The following is a 20,119-nucleotide window of genomic DNA, read 5'->3' as shown; positions in this document are numbered from 1 at the left end:
GAAGCAGCTTAACTGTCACTGTTTGCAGATGACATGATACTATATATACAGAATCCTAAAGATGCCACCAGAAAACTACTAGAGCTAATCAATGAATTTGGTAAAGTTGCAGGATACAAAATTAATGCACAGAAATCTCTTGCATTCCTATACACTAATGATGAAAAATCTGAAAGAGAAATTAAGGAAACACTCCCATTTGCCACTGCAACAAAAAGAATAAAATACCTAGGAATAAACCTACCTAGGGAGACAAAAGACCTGTATGCAGAAAACTATAAGACACTTATGAAAGAAATTAAAGGTGATACCAACAGATGGAGAGATATACCATATTCTTGGATTGGAAGAATCAATATTGTGAAAATGACTATACTACCCAAAGCAATCTACAGATTCAATGCAATCCCTATCAAATTACCAACGGCATTGTTTACAGAACTAGAATAAAAAAACCTTAAAATTTGTATGGAGACACAAAAGACCCCAAATAGCCAAAGCAGTCTTGAGGGAAAAAAACGGAGCTGGAGGAATCAGACTCCCTCACTTCAGACTATACTACAAAGCTACAGTAATCAAGACAATATGATACTGGCACAAAAACAGAAATATAGATCAATGGAACAGGATAGAAAGCCCAGAGATAAACCCACGCACCTATGGCCAACTAATCTATGACAAAGGAGGCAAGGATATACAATAGAGAAAAGACAGTCTCTTCAATAAGTGGTGCTGCGAAAACTGGACAGCTACATGTGAAAGAATGAAATTAGAACATGCCCTAACACCATACACAGAAATAAACTCAAAATGGATTAGAGACCTAAACGTAAGACCGGACACTATCAAACTCGTACAGGAAAACATAGGAAGAACACTCTTTGACATAAATCCCAGCAAGATCTTTTTTGATCCACCTCCTAGAGTAATGGAAATAAAACCAAAAATAAACAAATGGGACCTAATGAAACTTAAAAGCTTTTGCAAAGCAAAGGAAACTACAAACAAGACAAAAAGACAACCCTCACAATGGGAGAAAATATTTGCAAATGAATCAACGGACAAAGGATTAATCTCCAAAATGTATAAACAGCTCATGTAGCTCAATATTAAAAAAACAAAGAAGCCAATCCAAAAATGGGCAGACCTAAATAGACATTTCTCCAAAGAAGACATACAGATGGCCAAGAAGCACATGAAAAGCTGCTCAACATCACTATTAGAGAAATGCAAATCAAAACTACAATGAGGTATCACCTCACACCAGTCAGAATGGGCATCATCAGAAAATCTACAAACAACAAACGTTGGAGAAGGTGTGGACCAAAGGGAACCCTCTTGCACTGTTGGTGGGAATGTAAATTGATACAGCCACTATGGAGAAGAGTATGGAGATTCCTTAAAAAATTAAAAATAGAATTACCATATGACCCAGCAATCCCACTCCTGGTCATATATCCAGAGAAAACCATAATTTAAAAAGACACATGCACCCCAATATTCATTGCAGCACTATTTACAATAGCCAGGTCATGGAAGCAACCTAAATGCCCATCAACAGATGACTGGATAAAGAAGATGTGGTACATATATACAATGGAATATTACTCAGCCATAAAAAGGAACGAAATTGGGTCATTTATAGAGGCATGGATGAATCTAGAGACTGTCATACAGAGTGAAGTAAGAAAGTGAAAAACAAATATCGTATATTAATGCATATATGTGTAACCTAGAAAAATGATACAGATGAACTGGTTTGCAGGGCAGAAATTGAGATACAGATGTAGAGGACAAACGTATGGACACCAAGGGGGGAAAGCAGTGGGGGTGTGGGGTGGTGGTGGGATGAATTGGGAGATTCGGATTGACATATATACACTAATATATATAAAATGGATAACTAATAAGAACCTGCTGTATAAAATAAAATAAATAAAATTCAAAAAAAATTCCCCTCTGTGAACCTGTGACACTAGAAAATAATCAATACTAAAAATTAAAATGTTTTCACTGAAAAAACAAACAAACAAATAGGAATTAGATTGCTTGCCTTGGAGAAGGAAGAGGAAAGTATAGGGATTAAATTAAATCAATAAACCAAGAGGAAATGTGTCTTTAAAAATAATGTTGTTGGGCTTCCCTGGTGGCTCAGTGGTTGAGAGTCCGCCTGCCGATGCAGGGGACACGGGTTCGTGCCCCGGTCCAGGAAGATCCCATGTGCCGCAGAGCAGCTGGGCCCGTGAGCCATGGCCGCTGAGCCTGCACGTCCGGAGCCTGTGCTCCACAACGGGAGAGTCCACAACAATGAGAGGCTGGCGTACCGCAAAAAAAAATAAAATAAAAAATAATAATAGCATTATTAATATAAATTAACAGATACTGCTTTAAAAATCATAGGAAATGAAATATCCCTTTAAGGGAAAATACAAGAATATAATTTTATGTTATATCTTATCTCAAATTCTTTCTTTCTGCTTTCTATTTTTGCAAATTATCTAAACTACTATGACTTCTGGACCTAACTGATCCTTCCCTTAATATATGAAATCTTTGCCCTTCATCAATAAAGGACCATCTATGTTCACTTCTACTTGCTATAGAAGTTTGTGTCTTTCAGTCAGCTGAACTATTGTACTAAAATTTGTCTTTGAATGTTTTATTTTACATTTATTCCTGACCTTCCTATGTCTCTACCTCACCTAATTGCAAAAGGAATTAAATCCAAATATTGAAGATTATCTCTCCCCTTCACCCAGCCCTTTCCACAGCTGTGTTTTTGTTAATCAAGATAACCTTGGTATCTGTCTATAAATGATTGAAGTGGGGAGCCCCCCACATTTCAAGAGTACTGCTTCTCTTTCACCCAAAACAGCCATTAAAGGGTCATCCCTGACCAGTTCACTTTCTAAGTGTTTCATGAAGATAACTTCTTAAATTAACTTAAAAAAATATGTAGACATTTAACAATTACCTAGGGACAGGGATTAAGTAAAGATAATACTAAATCCACTGAGAGCTATGGATATGAGAACACCCAGAGAGCAGGTCGTGGATTATTACTTCAGTTTTAAAGAGAAAACTGAGAATCTAGGGACGATGACTTGCTCAAAGTTAAATTTTAAAAATGGCAGAGTTGGGACCTAAATACATCTACCTTGTGAAATCTACCTTGAAATCCAGGATATTTTCCAACTTGCTATACTAGTAATAAAACTTCTGTATTGCAAGACACTGAGAGATTTGGCTGGTTATGTGTATTTGTTTCATTAGAATGTGGCAGCAGTTAATTAACTATTTTCCAAAGAAGTGGTTAATATGAAATGACTTTGAGGGGAGGAAAGCAAAGAGAAGCATCTGATGGAAAGCTTTATATTGTACCTGAAAGTCCCCATGTTTGAAGAGAAGGAGTTCCATTTTGCAGTGAATGGTTTGTGCTAAAGACACGTTGCTTACCTCCTCAAAGCCTAAGATGGATGTCTGGAGAATGCACAGACACTTACCACTGTCTCTGAAATTCCAGCCACAATTGAGTCCTGGATGTGAGGGGAAGATCATCTTGCTGTGGCTTTGGGTTAGAAGTAGGAAAATTCAGATGGAGGGAGTATCATCACCAAGACGGTAGAACAGGAAAACTGAGCCTCTATCCCCACACAAAGACCTGCCAGAAGAGAGTAGGATGATATATTCAAAGTGCTGAAAGAAAAAAACTGCCAACCGGACTACTTTACCTGGCAAGGTTTTCCTTTAGAAATTAAGGTGAGATAAAAAGACTTTCCCAAACAAACAAAAAAAGTTGAAGTAGTTCATCACAAGACTTTCCTTACAATAAGTGCTGAAAGGAGTCCTTCAAGCTGAAAAGAAAGCATGATAACTACTAACATGAAAACATATGAAAATGTACAACACACTGGCAAAGGTAAGTATATAGTCAGATTCAGAATACTCTAATAGTATAATATGGTGATGTGTTAAACACTTAACTCTAGGATAAAGGTTAAAGGACAAAAGTATTTTAAATAGCTACAGCTACAGTAATTTGTTCATGGATACACAATATTAAAAAAAAAAATCATGACATCAAAAACAAACTATAGGGCTTCCCTGGCGGCGCAGTGGTTGAAAATCTGCCTGCCGATGCAGGGGACACGGGTTCGAGCCCTGGTCTGGGAAGATCCCACATGCCGCGGAGCAACTAGGCCCATGAGCCACAACTACTGAGCCTGCGTGTCTGGAGCTTGTGCTCCGCAACAAGAGAGCCCGCGACAGTGAGAGACCTGTGCGCTGCAATGAAGAGTGGCCCCCGCTCACCACAACTAGAGAAAGCCCTCGCACAGAAACGAAGACCCAACACAGCCAAAAATAAATAAATAAATAAAATTAAAAACAACAAAAAAACAAACTATAACACACCATTGTAAAGCAATTATACCCCAATAAAGATGTTAAAAAAATACTATAGACAGGAGGAGTAAAAGGGTAGAGTTTTGTATGCAATTAAAGTTAAGTTGTTGTCAGCTTAAAATTAGACTGTTATATCTATTAGATGTTTCAAGTAAGCCTCGGGGTAACCACAAAGCAAAAACCTATGGTAGGACTTCCCTGGTGGCGCAGTGGTTAAGAATCCCCCTGCCAATGCAGGGGACACGGGTTCAAGCCCTGGTCCGGGAAGATCCCACATGCTGCTGAGCAACTAAGCCCGTGCACCACAACTACTGAGCCTGGGCTCTAGAGCCCATAAGCCACAACTACTGAGCCCACATGCTACAACTACTGAAGCCCGTGAGCCTAGAGCCTGTGCTCTGCAACAAGAGAAGCCACCACAATGAGAAGCCCGTGCACTGCAACAAAGAGTAGCCCCCACTCGCTGCAACTGGAGAAAGCCCGCGTGTAGCAATGAAGACCCAATGCAGCCAAAAATAAATAAATAAATTGATTTAAAAAAAAAAAAGAACCTATGGTAGATAGGTAAAGATAAAGAGAAGGGAATTAAAGCATACCACTATGGAAAGTCATCAGTTTAAAAGGAAGACATTAAGAGAGGAAGAAATGAACAAAGTAAGTACAAAACAGCAAGAAAACAATTAACAAAGTGGCAATAGTAAGTTGCTAACTATCAGTAATTATTTTAAATGAAAATGGCTCCAAGTGAAGGTATGGAAATGGATATTCCATGCAAACAGAAAACAAAATAGAGCAGGAGTAGCTATACTTATATCTGGAAAAAAATAGACTTTAAGTCTAAACTGTAACAAGAAACAAAGAAGGTCATTATGTGGTGATAAGGGGATCAATTCATTAAGAGGATATGATAATTTTAAACACATATACACCCAACATCTGAGCATCTAAATACATTAAGCAAATACTAACAGATCTGAAGGGAATAATATAGACAATAGTACAATAATAGTAGGGAACTTCAATACCACACTTTCTACAATGGATAGATTATCCAGGCAGAAAATCAATAAGGAAACATTGGACTGGATTATACTTTATATCAGATAGACCTAACAGGCATATACAGAACATTCCATGCAACAGCAGGAAAATACCTATTCCTCTCAAGTGCACATAGAACATTCTCTAGGATAGGTCATATGTTAGGTCACAGAACAAGTCTTAGCGAATTTTAAAAGAGTGAAATCATACTAAGTATCTTTTATGACCACAGTGGTATGAAATTAGAAATCAGTAACAGAAGGAAAATTGGAAAATTCACAAATGTGTGGAAACTAAACAACACATTCCTGTATAACTAATGGATCAAAGAGGAAATCAAAGAGAATCAAAAGTTATCTTGAAACAAACAAAAATGGACACACAGCATAACAAAACATGGGATGCAGCAAAAGCAGTGCTGAGGCAAATTTAGAGCAATAAATGCATACATTAAAAAAAACCCTCTAATAACCTAACTTTACAGCTTAAGGAACTAGAAAATGAACAACAAACTAACCCCAAAGTTAGGATAACAAAAATCAGAGCAGAAATAAATGAAATAGATAATAGAAAAGCAATAGAAAAGATCAACAAAACTAACAGTTGGTTTTTTAAAAAGATTTTAAAAATTGACAAACCTTTAGACTTACCAAGAAAAAAAGAGAGAGGACTCAAATAAATAAAATTATAAATGAAAGAGAAGACATTATAGCTGATACCACACAAATACAAACCATCACAAGAGACTACTATGAACAATTATATGCCAACAAATTGGACAACCTATAAGAAATGAGTAAGTTCCTAGAAGCATACAACCTACCAAGACTAAATCATGAAAAAATAGAAAATCTGAACATACCAATAATGAGTAAGAAGATTGGATCAGTAAACCAAAACCTCTCCAAAAAGAAAAGCCCAGTCCCAGATGGTTTCACTGGTGAATTCCTCCAAACATTTAAAGAAGAATTAACACCAGTTCTCAAACTCATCCAAAAAATTGAAAGCCCGCCCTCCCTCCCCACCCAAAAACTGGTGTCTGAGAGACATTACCTGTCATAGCTGCCTTTTCACAAGGTCCCACCTCCCAGACTCACCATGGGACTTGGGGTAAGTGACAATCCCGCTTTCTGGTCATCTGTTTCTTTTTTTTTTTGGCTGCATCAGGTCTTAGTTGTGGCATGTGGGCTCTTCATTGAGATGCGCGGGCTTTTCTCTAGTTGTAGCACATGGGCTTCTCTCTAGTTGTGGCACGTGGGTTCCAGAGCGCTTGAGCTCTGCAGTTTGTGGCACACAGGCTCTCTAGGTGTGGCGTGCAGGCTCAGTAGTTGCGGCACTTGTGGCACGCAGGCTTAGTTGTCCCGCAGCATGTGGGATCTTAGTTCCCTGACCAGGGACTCGTCATTTGTATCTGAATATCTGATTTACTGATTTAGGGAATCTATCACTCCTAAACTCATTTTATGCAGCCACTACCCTGATACCAAAGCTAGATAAGGATACTGCAAGAAAAGAAAACTATAGGCCAATATCCCTGATGAACACAGATACAATAATCCTCAGCAAAATACTAGCAAACCAATTTCAACAGCACATTAAAAGGATCATACACCATAAGCAAGTGGGATTTATCCCTGGGAGCAAGGGTGGTTCAACATATGCAAATCAATGAATGTGATACACCACATTAATGAAATAAAAGATAAAAATCATTGTCTTTTCAACAGATGCATAAAAAGCAGCAGACAAAATTCAACATTCTTTCATAATAAAAACTCTCAACCAAATTGGGTATAGAAGGAACATACTTCAACATAATAGAAGCCATATATGACAAACCCACAGCTAACATCATTCATACTCAACAGTAAGAAGCTGAAAGATTTCCCTGTAAGATGAGAAACAAGACAAGGGTTTCTTAACATGATCCTGTACTTGTATGTAAAAAATCCTAAAGACTCCACCAAAAAAAAAAAAAATGGCTAGTAATAATAAATGAATTCAGTAAACTTTCAGGATAAAAACTAAGATCTATATACCAAAAACAGTAAGATCTGATGAAACAAATTGAAGAAGACACAAATAAATGGAAAGACAGTCCACATTCATGTATCAGAAGAGTTAATATTGTTAAAACATCCACACTATTCAAAGTCACTGATAGGTTCAATGCAATCCCTCTCAGAATTCCAGTGGCATTTTTCACAGAAATAGAAAAAAAATCCTAAAATTCAGTGGGATTACCAAAGACCCTGAATAGCCATAGCAATCTTGAGCAAGAACAAAGCTGGAGGCTTCACACATCCTGAGTTCAAATATTACAAAGCTGTAGTAATCAAGAGTATGGCATTGGCATAAAAACAGACACATAGACCAATGGAACAGAATTGAGAGCCCAGAAATAAACCCTCACATATATTGTCAACTAATATTTGACAAGGGAGTCAAGAATACTCAATGGGCTAACAATAATCTCTTTGATAAATGGTGTTGGGAAAACTGGACATTTATTCATATGCAAAAGAAAGAAACTGGACCCCTACCTTATACCACTCACAAAAATTAACTGGAAATGTATTAAGAACTTAAATGTAAGAATTGAAACTATAAAACTCTTAGAAGAAAACAAAGAATAAAAGCTCCTTGACTTTGGTCTTCACAATTAATTTTTTTGATATGACAACAAAAGAAAAAGCAACAAAAGCAAAAATAAGCAAGTGCAGGGGCTTCCCTGGTGGCACAGTCGTTAAGAATCCACCTGCCAATGCAGGGGATACAGGTTCGAGCCCTGGTCCGGGACGATTCCACATGCTGTGGAGCAACTGGGCCCGTGCGCCACAACTGCTGAGCCTGCGCTCTGGAGCCCGTGAGCTACAACTGCTGAGGCCCGCATGCCTGCAGCCCACTCCCCGCAACAGGGGAGGCCACCACAGTGAGAGGCCCGTGCACCGCAACAGAGAGTAGCCCCTGCTCGCCGCAACTGGAGAAGGTCCGCGTGCAGCAACGAAGACCCAATGCGGCCAAAAATTAAAAATAATAATAAATAAATTTATTAAAAAATAAAAGCAAGTGCAATGACATCAAACTAAAAACTTTTGCACAGCCAAAGAATCAACAAAGTGAAAAGGCAACCTATGAAATACAAGAAAATACTTGCAAACCATATATCTGATAAGGGGTTAATATCCAAAGTATATATGGAGTTCATACAATTCAATAGCAGTAAATAAGTGAATAAATTAACTCAATTTAAAAATAGGAAAAGGGGGGCTTCCCTGGTGGCGCAGTGGTTGGGAGTCCATCTGCTGATGCAGGGGATGCGGGTTCGTGCCCCGGTTCGGGAGGATCCCACATGCCGCAGAGCGGCTGGGCCCGTGAGCTGTGGCTGCTGGGCCTGCGCGTCCGGAGCCTGTGCTCCGCAGCGGGGGAGGCCACAGCAGTGAGAGGCCCGCATACCGCAAAAAAAAATAAAAATAAAAAAAATAGGAAAAGGACCAGAATAGATATTTTTCTAAAGAAGACATACAAATAGCCAACAGGTACATGGGAAGGTTCTCAACATCACTAATTATCAGGGAAATGCAAAGCAAAACCACACCGAGATATCACTTCACATGTGCTAAAACAGCTTGCATCAAAAAGACAAGAGATAACAAATTAGTGAGGATACGGAGAAAGTGATCTATTTGCACTGTTGATGGGAATGTAAATTGATGCAGCTGCTATGGAAAACAGTATGGAGGTTCCTCAAGAAAGTAAAAGTAGAACTACCATGTGATCCAGTAATCCCACTTCTGGGTATATATCCAAAGAAAACAAAATCACTATCTTGAAGAGGTATCTGCACGCTCATGTTCATTGCAGCACTATTTACAATAGCCAAGACAAGGAAACCACCTCAGCGTCCAGTGATAGATGAATCGACAAAGAAAATGTGGTATATACATACAACAGAACATTATTCAGCCATAAAAAAGAAGGTTCAACGTGGGTGAAACTTGAGAGCATTATGCTAAGACAGAGAAAGATAAATACAATATGATCTCACTTATACATGAAATCTAAAAACGTTGAACTCTCTATATGAGATGATGGATGTTAACTAAACCTATTGTGGTAATCATTTCACAATATATGTAAGTCAGACTATTATGCTGTACACCTTAAACTGATACAGTGAGGTTTGTCAATTATTTACAATAAAACTGGAAAAACAGTTGTTGAACTAATAGAAACAGTAGATTGATGGTTAACAGGGGCTGGGAGATAGAGGAGATGGAATGATGTTGGTCAAAAGGTACAAGCTTCCAGTTATAGGATGAATAAGTTCTGGGGATCTGATATACAGCATGATTACTACGGCTAACAATACTGTATTGTATACTCAAAATTTGCTATGAGAGTAAATCTTAAATGTTCTCATCATAACAACAAAAATGGTAGTTATGGGAGGTGAAGGATATATTATTGTGGTAAACATTTCACAATATATATGTGTATCAAATCGTCACATTGCCTTAAACTTATAGAATGTTATATGCCGACTGTATCTCAATAAAGTTTGGAAAAAGTAAATAGGAGAATTCAGTCTCCATTGGAGTATCTAGTTTGAGGATTCTATACCTGTATAATCCACATATTCTCAAATGTAAATAAGTTTGCATGTTTACGTATAAATCAGTTTAGTTACTTAAATGTTTTCCTTAATTTAAAAATTTTCTTGTGGGAATGCTGATAATTTTAGTTTGGAAAGATTTTAATAGAGTATGACTCATTTAAATAGCTTTTATCTTATATAGCAGCTCTAAACACTTTCTCACAACCTCCTTATCCAGTATACTGTTGGACAGGCTATAACTTCCTAAGAATTTTTTTTTAAGTATTCCACATGGACTCATTTGGAACTCTCTCCTTTTAGTAATGTTAAATAATGAATACCTAATATTTCTCATTCTTTAGAGGATGCATTAAAATCTTTTTTATTACTGTTCCATGGATAAAATCTTTCAGTGTTTTAAATTTATTATAAAAATGCTAAATTAAAATGGCAACTACCTTATTTGTAGATACACGGAAGTCTTGGTTTTTTCTTTATATATCTATAAAATAACATGGCTAAATTGTTCATTTTTCTTCATTAACAACAGTGTTCTAAATATAGCAATTTGTTCTAAAAGAAAAGTAATTCATTATAGAATACTGGCAAGTAGAAAAACAGTATGAAAAAGAAAATTTAAACCACCTACCTATTATTCCACCACCCAGAGAGAACTATCTTCCCAATATTGCATTTCCTTATGGTAGCACAGGCATAACTCTGTACCTGTGTACCATTCAACACAGTTTTATACATATGTTAGATGATGAGGGGACAAATCCAGAGTTAAATAACTACTGCCTCATAGTGTGTATTGTTTAGAAGTCCATTTCATCTCCTTTATTTTTTTTAACCTTCACTAATTCTGTAAGGAACATCTTTTTTCCTCACGGGTTTTAAACATGAAACCACAGCTTCACAGAAGTATAGTTACAACATTCGCAGTTGCAACATTAGCAAATCGCAGAGCCCAGACTCATACTCAATTCTCCCGGCATCTCAAACCCCAGCGTTCTTCCCTCAGCAATCCAGCTACCTCATGCATTTGGATTCCTGCTACAATTTGTCCTTTTGACTAAATTAAAAATCATTCTAAAAGTTTGCCTTAAAACACCCTCAGAGTGTTACTAAATTAAGGCTAAATCTCAAGTATAAATTTTCAAGCAATTAGTTTTGGTTTTGCCAGAGCAGAACACCCCTCAGATGATGCCGAATAAAAACTATTTACACACTACCATAGTGCGTTTCTTGTAAAAACGTTGGGTCTGTAGCAGTGATTTGCTAATCAGATTCAGAATTTGATTTGAAATGCCTCCGGCAGGCAGCCAATCCAGTTATGAAAGAACAGAAGCAAAAAAACCAGAGCCCTGGTGAGTCTCCTCCAGAAGCTAGCTGGGTCCTTTGCTCTCGTTAGCAAACTGGTTCCATAGGAAATCACTGTAATTGCTCCTAAAATAAAATATCATAGTTAATTTTTTCAATAAATTATTGGACTGTACTAGACACAAAACATGTACATTTTGGAATCTAGAGTTATAAAATATTCTGACATGTTTTAATATAAACAGGAACATTTCCAATGATTGCTTGGATCGAAAATGTTTTTCCACTTGACATTTGTTTATACTTCCTAGGAAAGAAACTCTATTTATGGATAACGGAATAACACAAATAAACATCAGAGAGAGCTGAGAAATCAGCTTTGATTATGCATGAAAATCTACAATGTCATTGTGTACTCTTATGCTGTATTCTGATTGCCTGTTTATTTTTACAGAACTGCTGGCGAGCCTATGGAAGAGGAGCCAGCCTTGTGAAGCGCCAAGTCCTCCCCAGCCTTCCCCACCCCCGATATTTCCTGTGTGTGACATCATTGCATATCCCCCCGCCACCCCAGCACCCTCAGACATGTCTTGTCTGCTGCCTGGGTGGCACAGATTCCATGGAACATAAACACTGGGCACAAAATTCTGAACAGCAGCTTCACTTGTTCTTTGGATGGACTTGAAAGGGCATTAAAGATTCCTTAAAAGTAACCGCTATGATTCTAAAGTTACAGTAAACCACGATTGGAAGAAACTGCTTCCAGAGTGCTTTTAATATGCTGGGTGACCCACTCCCAGGCCCAAAGTATGAACTAGAAACATCCAGTACAGCGTTAGATACTGTTAATTACAGATGGTATGACAGCCAGCGAAATTTTGGGCAAAACCTGAGAAATCTCATTCCTGACATTCTGATCAGTTTTTTTATTGGAAACTTTTTCGTCACACAGTCTTAAATTGTTTACAGGATTTGCTTTCAGCTATGAAAGGATAGCAATTCCCGACAGATCACGGGGGTTTTTTTTGTTTTGTTTTGTTTGTTTTTGGCCTTTGTTTTAACATATGGTTCAACTCTTGCTAGGAAGAGTCCAAGATGGAGGAACGAGGATGAGGCTTTTTTCAGTGGAATAAACCACAGTGTATCTCAAAGTCCAATGCCAAAGCAACCTCACACATTTTATGTAATGGTGCAATATTTTATATCACATTTTTTGAGAAAAATTACCGTTTCCCTAACATCCCTCTCTGTGTTCTCACACACAGGAGATTTGCAGTTGATTTAGGATGAAGTCTCCTTCCTCCCTCATACATCCCTTGCTCTGGTGACAGTAGCTCTGAGCTTATGTTCCACGGAGGATTTCAGTGTCTTTGAAAAGTGCATAACTTTTCAAAGGCCATCTTAATTTGTTCCAAATCTATCAAGAACTTATTCTCTCACTTTTATTTTTCTGCTTTCCATCACTTCCTTTCTTCTTGCCTTTCATCCTTCCTTCCTATAAAATAAAGACGAGGATTACCCATAATCTCCCCAATTACTCAGGAGCTTTGAGGACTCAGTTTATTTTCTTGCTTCCCAGGTTAACACAGCTGCTTGGTCTGATGTGTTCTTTTAGCTGTAAAACCATTGAGGGCTTAAACAATGTTACTGAATTTTCTAGATCTTTGAAATGTGTTAATGAAGGCATTGCTTATTTGAAGTCACCTTGAATTGAGTTATCCTTGAAGTTGTGCCTTCATGTGAAAAAAACAACACGAACTTTAACCTTTACACATGTTGCCTTAGTGTTAAAGGCTAAAAATATAGGACATTTATTTCTGAGATTAAAAGCAACTTACTAAATATAAGTAGGTTATTCCCTTACCTCCCCAAATTCTATTTCAATGTATAACTCAGACACCTAAAGACACTGATGTAGAATACCTCGCAGTATTTAATATCTGACAATGCTTTCAAAAGAGTTGATGTTTCTTTTTATATATTTTCCTAACTCAAAGGATATATTAAAGCCATAAGTGAAGATTGTCATGCTTTTATTCAAAAATCTGAAAGAAACCTTAATTAAAACAAGGTTTTAGGGAAGGCCATGATATGAAAGATGTGGGACAATATGGTTTTAGTTAAAGAGGACTCCAACCTGTAAATCAAAGATGAAAGATTTCACTCAAGTAGAATTATATAACTCCCTTTTGTTATACAGTCAGACCATATTTTTCATGCATTTGGTTTTTTTAGGATTACCATTTTAATTTTAAAGACTTTTATTACATATACAAAAATGGGTCAATACTTGGTTTAACATCTTAGAAATTTGAGACACCCTTTGAAATAGGAAATCTGAAATGGAATGTAACTCAGTATAAGTTAAAAAATTACTTTCATTGCATAAGGGTAAGGTCAATCTAGATTCACAATAGTAATGAATTTTTTTCATGACATTTTTAGAGAAATTCATGCCAATCATATTTGCTAGCTCTTGTTGTTTTTGCTGTAATTACTTGAGGAGATTTTACTTAAGGAAACCAAAGGCTTAAAAACAGAAGACAACCCCCACCCTTTAAAAAGGAAAGCTATAACATACGGTAAGTGGAAACATAATTGTGACTTTTTAAAATCAACTTTTTATTTAATTATTTAAAATCAATAATTACAAATCTCTATTATTCCTCTCAGTCCTCCCAGATAGTTTTTAGATTTTGAATAAGAAAATGAAACAGTATAATGCAAACATACTAATTTACTGAAGTTTCCTGCAGTTATTTTACCACATACTTAGGCATAGCCATCAATCTGATAAAGCCAAATCAGTAGGACATCTCCAAGGTTATTTAGATTTAAAATATGACACATTAATGAGTTAATCACACATCCTTCCAAGTGATATGGTACCCAATTGGTTGCAGTTAGAGTCTTTAGGATACATAGAGAGACAGATAAACTATGGAGAGGATTAATCACAGCTGAATGTAGTTGTAAGAACAGAATGCCAGCGCTTTTTGATTATATCGTTACAAGATGTAATGTAGCCCTCAGGGACAGAATGGAGGCTTTTGGAGAATATCAACACTTCTTTTGAAATAGAACAGTACTTTTTAAAAGGGTAGTTTCACTTGGTATAGTTTTCTTCACTTATACATTTAATTTTTATTGCTCACAATAGTTCCCTGTAAGAGTCTGTTAGAAAAACTCCTCTTTAAGCATTACCAATAATATATCTCTTTCTGATCCATGCTTTGAAGGATAATCACATAGGCTTTCTCACAATCTCATAATAACTCATATATGAGGAATAAAAATAAAGGTTTTTGAGAAACCTATTACTAAACAATGCCAGGACTTTAATAAGATTTGATAATAAGTCCAAAAAGAAAACGTAAGAAAATTTTCTCAATTATATAGTACAATCTGGGGTTGTATATTAAATTGAAAACCAGACAGTTTTATTAAATAATAAGTAAAATGGACCTCAAATGGTAATAGAGGCTATTTAATCATTGCTTAGTAAATGAGAACATTTTGAGATGAAACATTTTAAAATATTTTAACAAATTTACAACAACAGTGGAGACAGAAGTCAGCTTTTGGAGAAAACAGAGATACTTATGAAAAACTATTGTAAATCGCATTTCCATTATCATTGTAAATCGCATTTCCATTATCAATCGTAGGAACTGAAATCTTGCCTTCAGTTTTGACTATAACGCTTTGCAAAATTCTCCCACACCTCTCACTAGCAACATGGTAGATTTAAAAGCAGGACAACATCTCCTCACAGGAACATTTCAGAAACTATAGGGCTGGTCTTGCCCAACAATTCAGTACTGTCCTATTTCCAAAGGTCATTCTCATAGCTTTGTGGATTTACTAGGTTTCTTTACAGATTCCATATGGAAGTAAAATAAAATGATCAGTGGAAGTTCTCCTGGGAGAAAATTTCTCTCCAATCAGCACTTTTATACTTATTTTTTGTCCTAGCATTTATGTTTAAGACAATTTATTTAAATATTTTTTACTGTTAATCTTTAGAAAGTTTACTCTCAGTTTGTCTCAATGGAAGTATTAAATGCCTAATAACCACAAAAACAAACAAGCCAAAGTTTTCTGTCTTAAAAGTGATTCATTCGGAGCTTGAAATAATCACTCTGTCAAGAGTTGGACATTGTCACTTCCAGCAGCATCTATCTTAACATTCTTTTCCTGCTTCAGGAATGAAATCACTTGACTTACTGAGAAAAGAGAAGAAAACAAAAAAGAAAAGAAGATGTAGGAAACAACACACCTGTTCAACCATTCCATAAAGAGGGCATTTTCACCTCCAAAAGAAATGAAAACCAGATGATGTATGCTAAGAAATGAAGGCATTTTATTGTTGTCTTCAAAACTGATCATCAGCATGGTCATGATCATCATCAAATGTGTCTCGTGTTCACAAAGGACACAAGTATATTTTGGTCTCCAGCAGTATTTTGTACTATTCACTGCCTTTTTAATGAAGGATCGTAAGTATTACATCACCTTCATCAACACCCTCACTAAAATATGTAAGTGCCTATGTGTGGCTTCTTTCCTGGTCATATTTACATTGAAAATCATAGCCCCTGCCTCCTACCAACTTGCTTTTACTCCATCAATGCTTCATGAAGCACGGCATGATTGTCATGTGACCAGAGTATAAATTTTTTAGATGAACACGGTATACTCACACAGGGCTGTAGAACTTGATTTCTCCAAATCAACTGCAGTTTGTTGTTTTTTCTATGATACACCTGGCAGGTTTTATGTAATAGTTTATGCAACACCTGAGTCAGTTATTAATATCCTGGAAATAGTTGGGTCAGACAATTGAACCTTAGACTCTTGATCTGGGGCTGCTTCGACTTGACCTCAATGATAGGGTAATAGGGTTGTAACAGGGTTGAAACAATTTCTCAAACCATCTTAATTCTCAAACTGGAACACTTAGTAAATATGTGAATTCACCGTACAGTGCCAATCTTTCTAACCAATAATTTCCTTTCCACCCCTCTCTCCTTCCCTTATCCAACTGCCAATACAAAGTTGCCGTATCTAAACTATCAGAATAATTTCCTCTACTTTATGTTTCCTAAGTTGAAGCAACCTTGGCAACTTATTTTCTGAGACATCACTAGGTATGCTTTCTTTGTGCCATTTTATATAAACACTCTAGTAGATACTTTTTATCTTCTTTTTTATCTCTTTCTTTCAAGAACCACTTGACTTTTTGCTATTCTTATCTTAAAAGATAAATCAGGTTAATGTGTTTTGGTCTACAGTTTTGGACCTGGCATTTGTTTCATTAATACAGAATTTTTTTGTCTCAAATATAGTTTTCCACAGTTCTTGGTACTACCTAATTATCTTGTGCGTTATCACATAGAAGATTGTATGTAGACCTCTCCTGCCCTCTGGATGATGTTTTATGAGTCAAACCCACAAGCATAAATTCCAACCATAAGAAAAAAATGACAAAAGAGAAATTTTTAAATCAATATAATTTGGAAGTAAGATATTTCCAGACTATTCAAAGAAAATGGAAGTGCTTTTATTTTTCTGTTTGGGCCTTAGGTACATTAGAGCCAAATGTTGCAACATCAAATAAAATAAGGAGGGTCAAATGTGTTGTGGGACATTGTGGCCATGCCCTTTAGGCTTCATTGTGGTGCCCTTTCTTGGAGTTGGCATTTTATGACATTTGATAGAGATCTTGCAACAATATCTGGCTATTGCTTTTACTAACTTAAAATTGAGTAGAAATGGAACAAGTTTTTGAAACATAAGAATTAAGAATTCTAAAATCTGAGGAGGAATGGCACTTCCTTACGTGTGCAAAGATTTGTTTTTAGATAAAAAATCTGCATATGCTCTTTCTAAATTGTAAGATGCTTAAACTCTTTCTGGGTAAGCAGAGCTGGGTTCTATGAAACGGTCCTTTCAGTGGTGACTGGGTATAACAGGCATGTTGTTAGAAGTGAGTGATCATTTTGTAGATTATAGCCTCGGCAGTTTGTGTCATTTGAAAGCAAATATACTGATATTTTTAAGTAAGGTGGGCAGAGCAGGCAGAAAACCAATATTTACCACTCTTGTGATTAAACACTCTAGACCTGGCTTGTTGATGTGTATGCCAATAATCTGGAGTTTCTGGCTTAGTGTAAAATTAAAATGTTTTTTATATTGTGGTCTGATATCTGTTTCTGTAATAAGATCAGTTTGTTGTCCTCTGTGCACCAGTGGTTTTGCCCTTAATTTTTTTGGCTAGCATTCACCAAAATCTATCATCCAGAGCTGCTGAAAAAAATACGTGTTGCCAAACTTCTTAAAATCGTGCTGCCAGTGATGTTTTCCCAGAGGTGAAAAATAATTATCCAATAAAGGATTAATACCTAATAACAATACCATTGTTGAACATGCTCATGGACTGTTCACCTTCTATCTGATTCCTTTTTTTGTATTTGAAAATATTGAATGGAAATTCAATGGCGTGTTCCAGATTATTGCTGATGTTGTTAATGTCATGATTCTCCTTAAGAGTGTGAAAGATCTCCTTTTGTCTTGTGTTTTCTACTGAATTAGACTTTCCTCTAGTCCTAGTGTGAATAAAAGCTATTTGAAATAAAAGTGTTCTTATTTTTCTACCTCTTTGGTGCCTACCATTAGACTCTGAATACTAGTTATCTGACAAAATTTGTTGAATAAATATTACTAATTATAAATTACTGTGACACTGTTCCACTTTCAAAAAATTAAAAGGTTACTTGCAAGTAAACTCTCTTTATGGTGATGTGAGAATTCACAAAAGAAGAAAAAGTAAAACAGAGTTGCTGTTTTGGACTTCCTGGTGGTCCAGTGGCTAAGACTCTGCACTTACACTGCAGAGGGTGCAGGTTCGGTCCCTGGTCAGGAAAGTGCTGCATGCCACATGTTGTGGCCAAGACAAAAAAACAACAAGTTGCTTTTTGAATGTATGTTTCTGGTCAGGATAAATAATAATAAGATCTAACACTGATTAAGCACCAACTATGTTTCTGTTACTCTACTGAGTACCAAAATTATATTATCCATCACATGACTTCTACATCACCTATTATTATTCCCATTTACAGATGACAGCATGGAGCAAGGAAGAGGCTAACTCCTTTACTTGCCCATTGTTACAGATAGTAAGAGGATTAAATCCCTGTGTCTATTTAGCTCTACAGTCTGTCCTCTCTGCAAATGGCAAACATGGCATGTCAAAGATGGCATACTAAAAGCATTCTTTTTAAAACTATGACTAACCTTCAGAATAAACTGTGTGCTCTCATTCCCTGCTAACCTCATGATTTTATTAAATTATCATTTTAAATGGATCTGGTAATTGCGGCTAGGTTTGTACACTAAGTACAAGTTACAAAACAGTTTTTTTTTTCTCCTTATTTCAACATCTTTCTTTAACCTAGCCAAGAACTCTAAGATGTCTTTGGAATACATATTCCAAACACTTTTGAAATCTATTCCAACGACCAATACTTATTTTTGTATTTTATAACCCCCTGCAATGTTTAACAGTCTAAAACATAACTGTTTCCAATGGACAATGGTTTGGGTTCCTTCTGGGAAAAGACAGTAATATTTTGTCTAACAGAAAGTAAACTTGAGATGGAGTGGGTGAGCAGAGTCGGTTTCAATGGTAAACACCTTTGGTTTAATCAGATTTGTCAAATGGCAAATGTTACTTCATGGTTCTTTGTTTCTTTTAAGTTTTAGTGGTGAAATGATAGCAATTGCAAAAGTGGAGTATAAGCAAAAATAAGAATGTTGTAGCTTTTTTTAAAGTGATTTGTAAATAAAAATAGAAGTCTAAAGAATTTCTTCCTCTACCTAACACTTTTAGAGTTAGGTCAAAATACTTCCAAATATTATAATTACTTCTCAGCTTTGTAATATTAACATCAATATCAATTGCTGTGATTCTCCCAGGTGACCACAAATGGATAATTCCCCACATATACTAATAAGTACTTTGGAAAAAACTGATTGTTCTTCTTTCAAATGTCATAAGAACAGGAAACAAGATTCAGGGAAAGAGATGAATGAATTCCCTTTTTAAAATCTTTTAAAAACTGGAGATAAATAGAAGAAAGACTGCAGTTACCTTAGATCAAGTAAAATTTAAAGTTCTTAGTGTATCTAGAAAAGCCACTATTTGGGACTTCCCTGGTGGTGCAGTGGTTAAGAATCCGCCTGCCAATGCAGGGGACATGGGTTCAATCCCTGGTCTGGGAAGATCCCACATGCCCCAGAGCAACTAAGCCCATGTGCCACAACTACTGAGCCTGCGCTCTAGAGCCCACGTGCCACAACTACTGAAGCCCACGCACCCTAGAGCCCATGCACCGCAATTACAGAAGCCTGCGTGCTCTAGGGCCCACGTGCCGCAACTACTGAGCCCGCGTGCTGCAGTTACTGAAGCCTGCGTGTCTAGAGCCCGCGCTCCACAACAAGAGATGCCACCGCAATGAGAAGCCCACACACCACAACGAAGAGTAGCCCCTGCTTGCCGCAACTAGAGAAAGCCTGTGTACAGCAATGAAGACCCAACACAGCCAAAAATAAAAATAAAATTTTAAAAAAAGAACTGTTAATTCCGTATTGAAAGCTTATACAGTACATTTAAATTTTTACATAGTCCCACATATATATTTTGCTTTTCCCTCAAAAGAATTTTTCCCAAAAATGATTTTAAGACTTAAA

The 20,119-nt window shown here is 36.6% G+C and overlaps 1 protein-coding gene across 1 annotated transcript in view; it reads left to right on the top strand.

The window, feature by feature from the left end:
* Window positions 1–13,485, top strand: part of HDAC9 (histone deacetylase 9) — an 804,896-nt gene extending 791,411 nt beyond the window's left edge. Inside the window, exon 26 of the mRNA XM_029233513.1 lies at window positions 11,820–13,485. Within this exon, the coding sequence (XP_029089346.1) occupies window positions 11,820–11,859 (40 nt within the window). The 3' untranslated portion in view covers window positions 11,860–13,485. The remainder of the gene's footprint in view (window positions 1–11,819) is intronic.
* Window positions 13,486–20,119: the final 6,634 nt, after the last annotated feature.

Source organism: Monodon monoceros, unplaced genomic scaffold (genome assembly GCF_005190385.1).
Source record: "Monodon monoceros isolate NGI ecotype Baffin Bay Population unplaced genomic scaffold, NGI_Narwhal_1 Super_Scaffold_2, whole genome shotgun sequence".
NCBI lineage: Eukaryota > Metazoa > Chordata > Mammalia > Artiodactyla > Monodontidae > Monodon > Monodon monoceros.
Note: the sequence above shows the minus strand (reverse complement) of the source record. Positions and strands in the feature narration are given on the sequence as shown.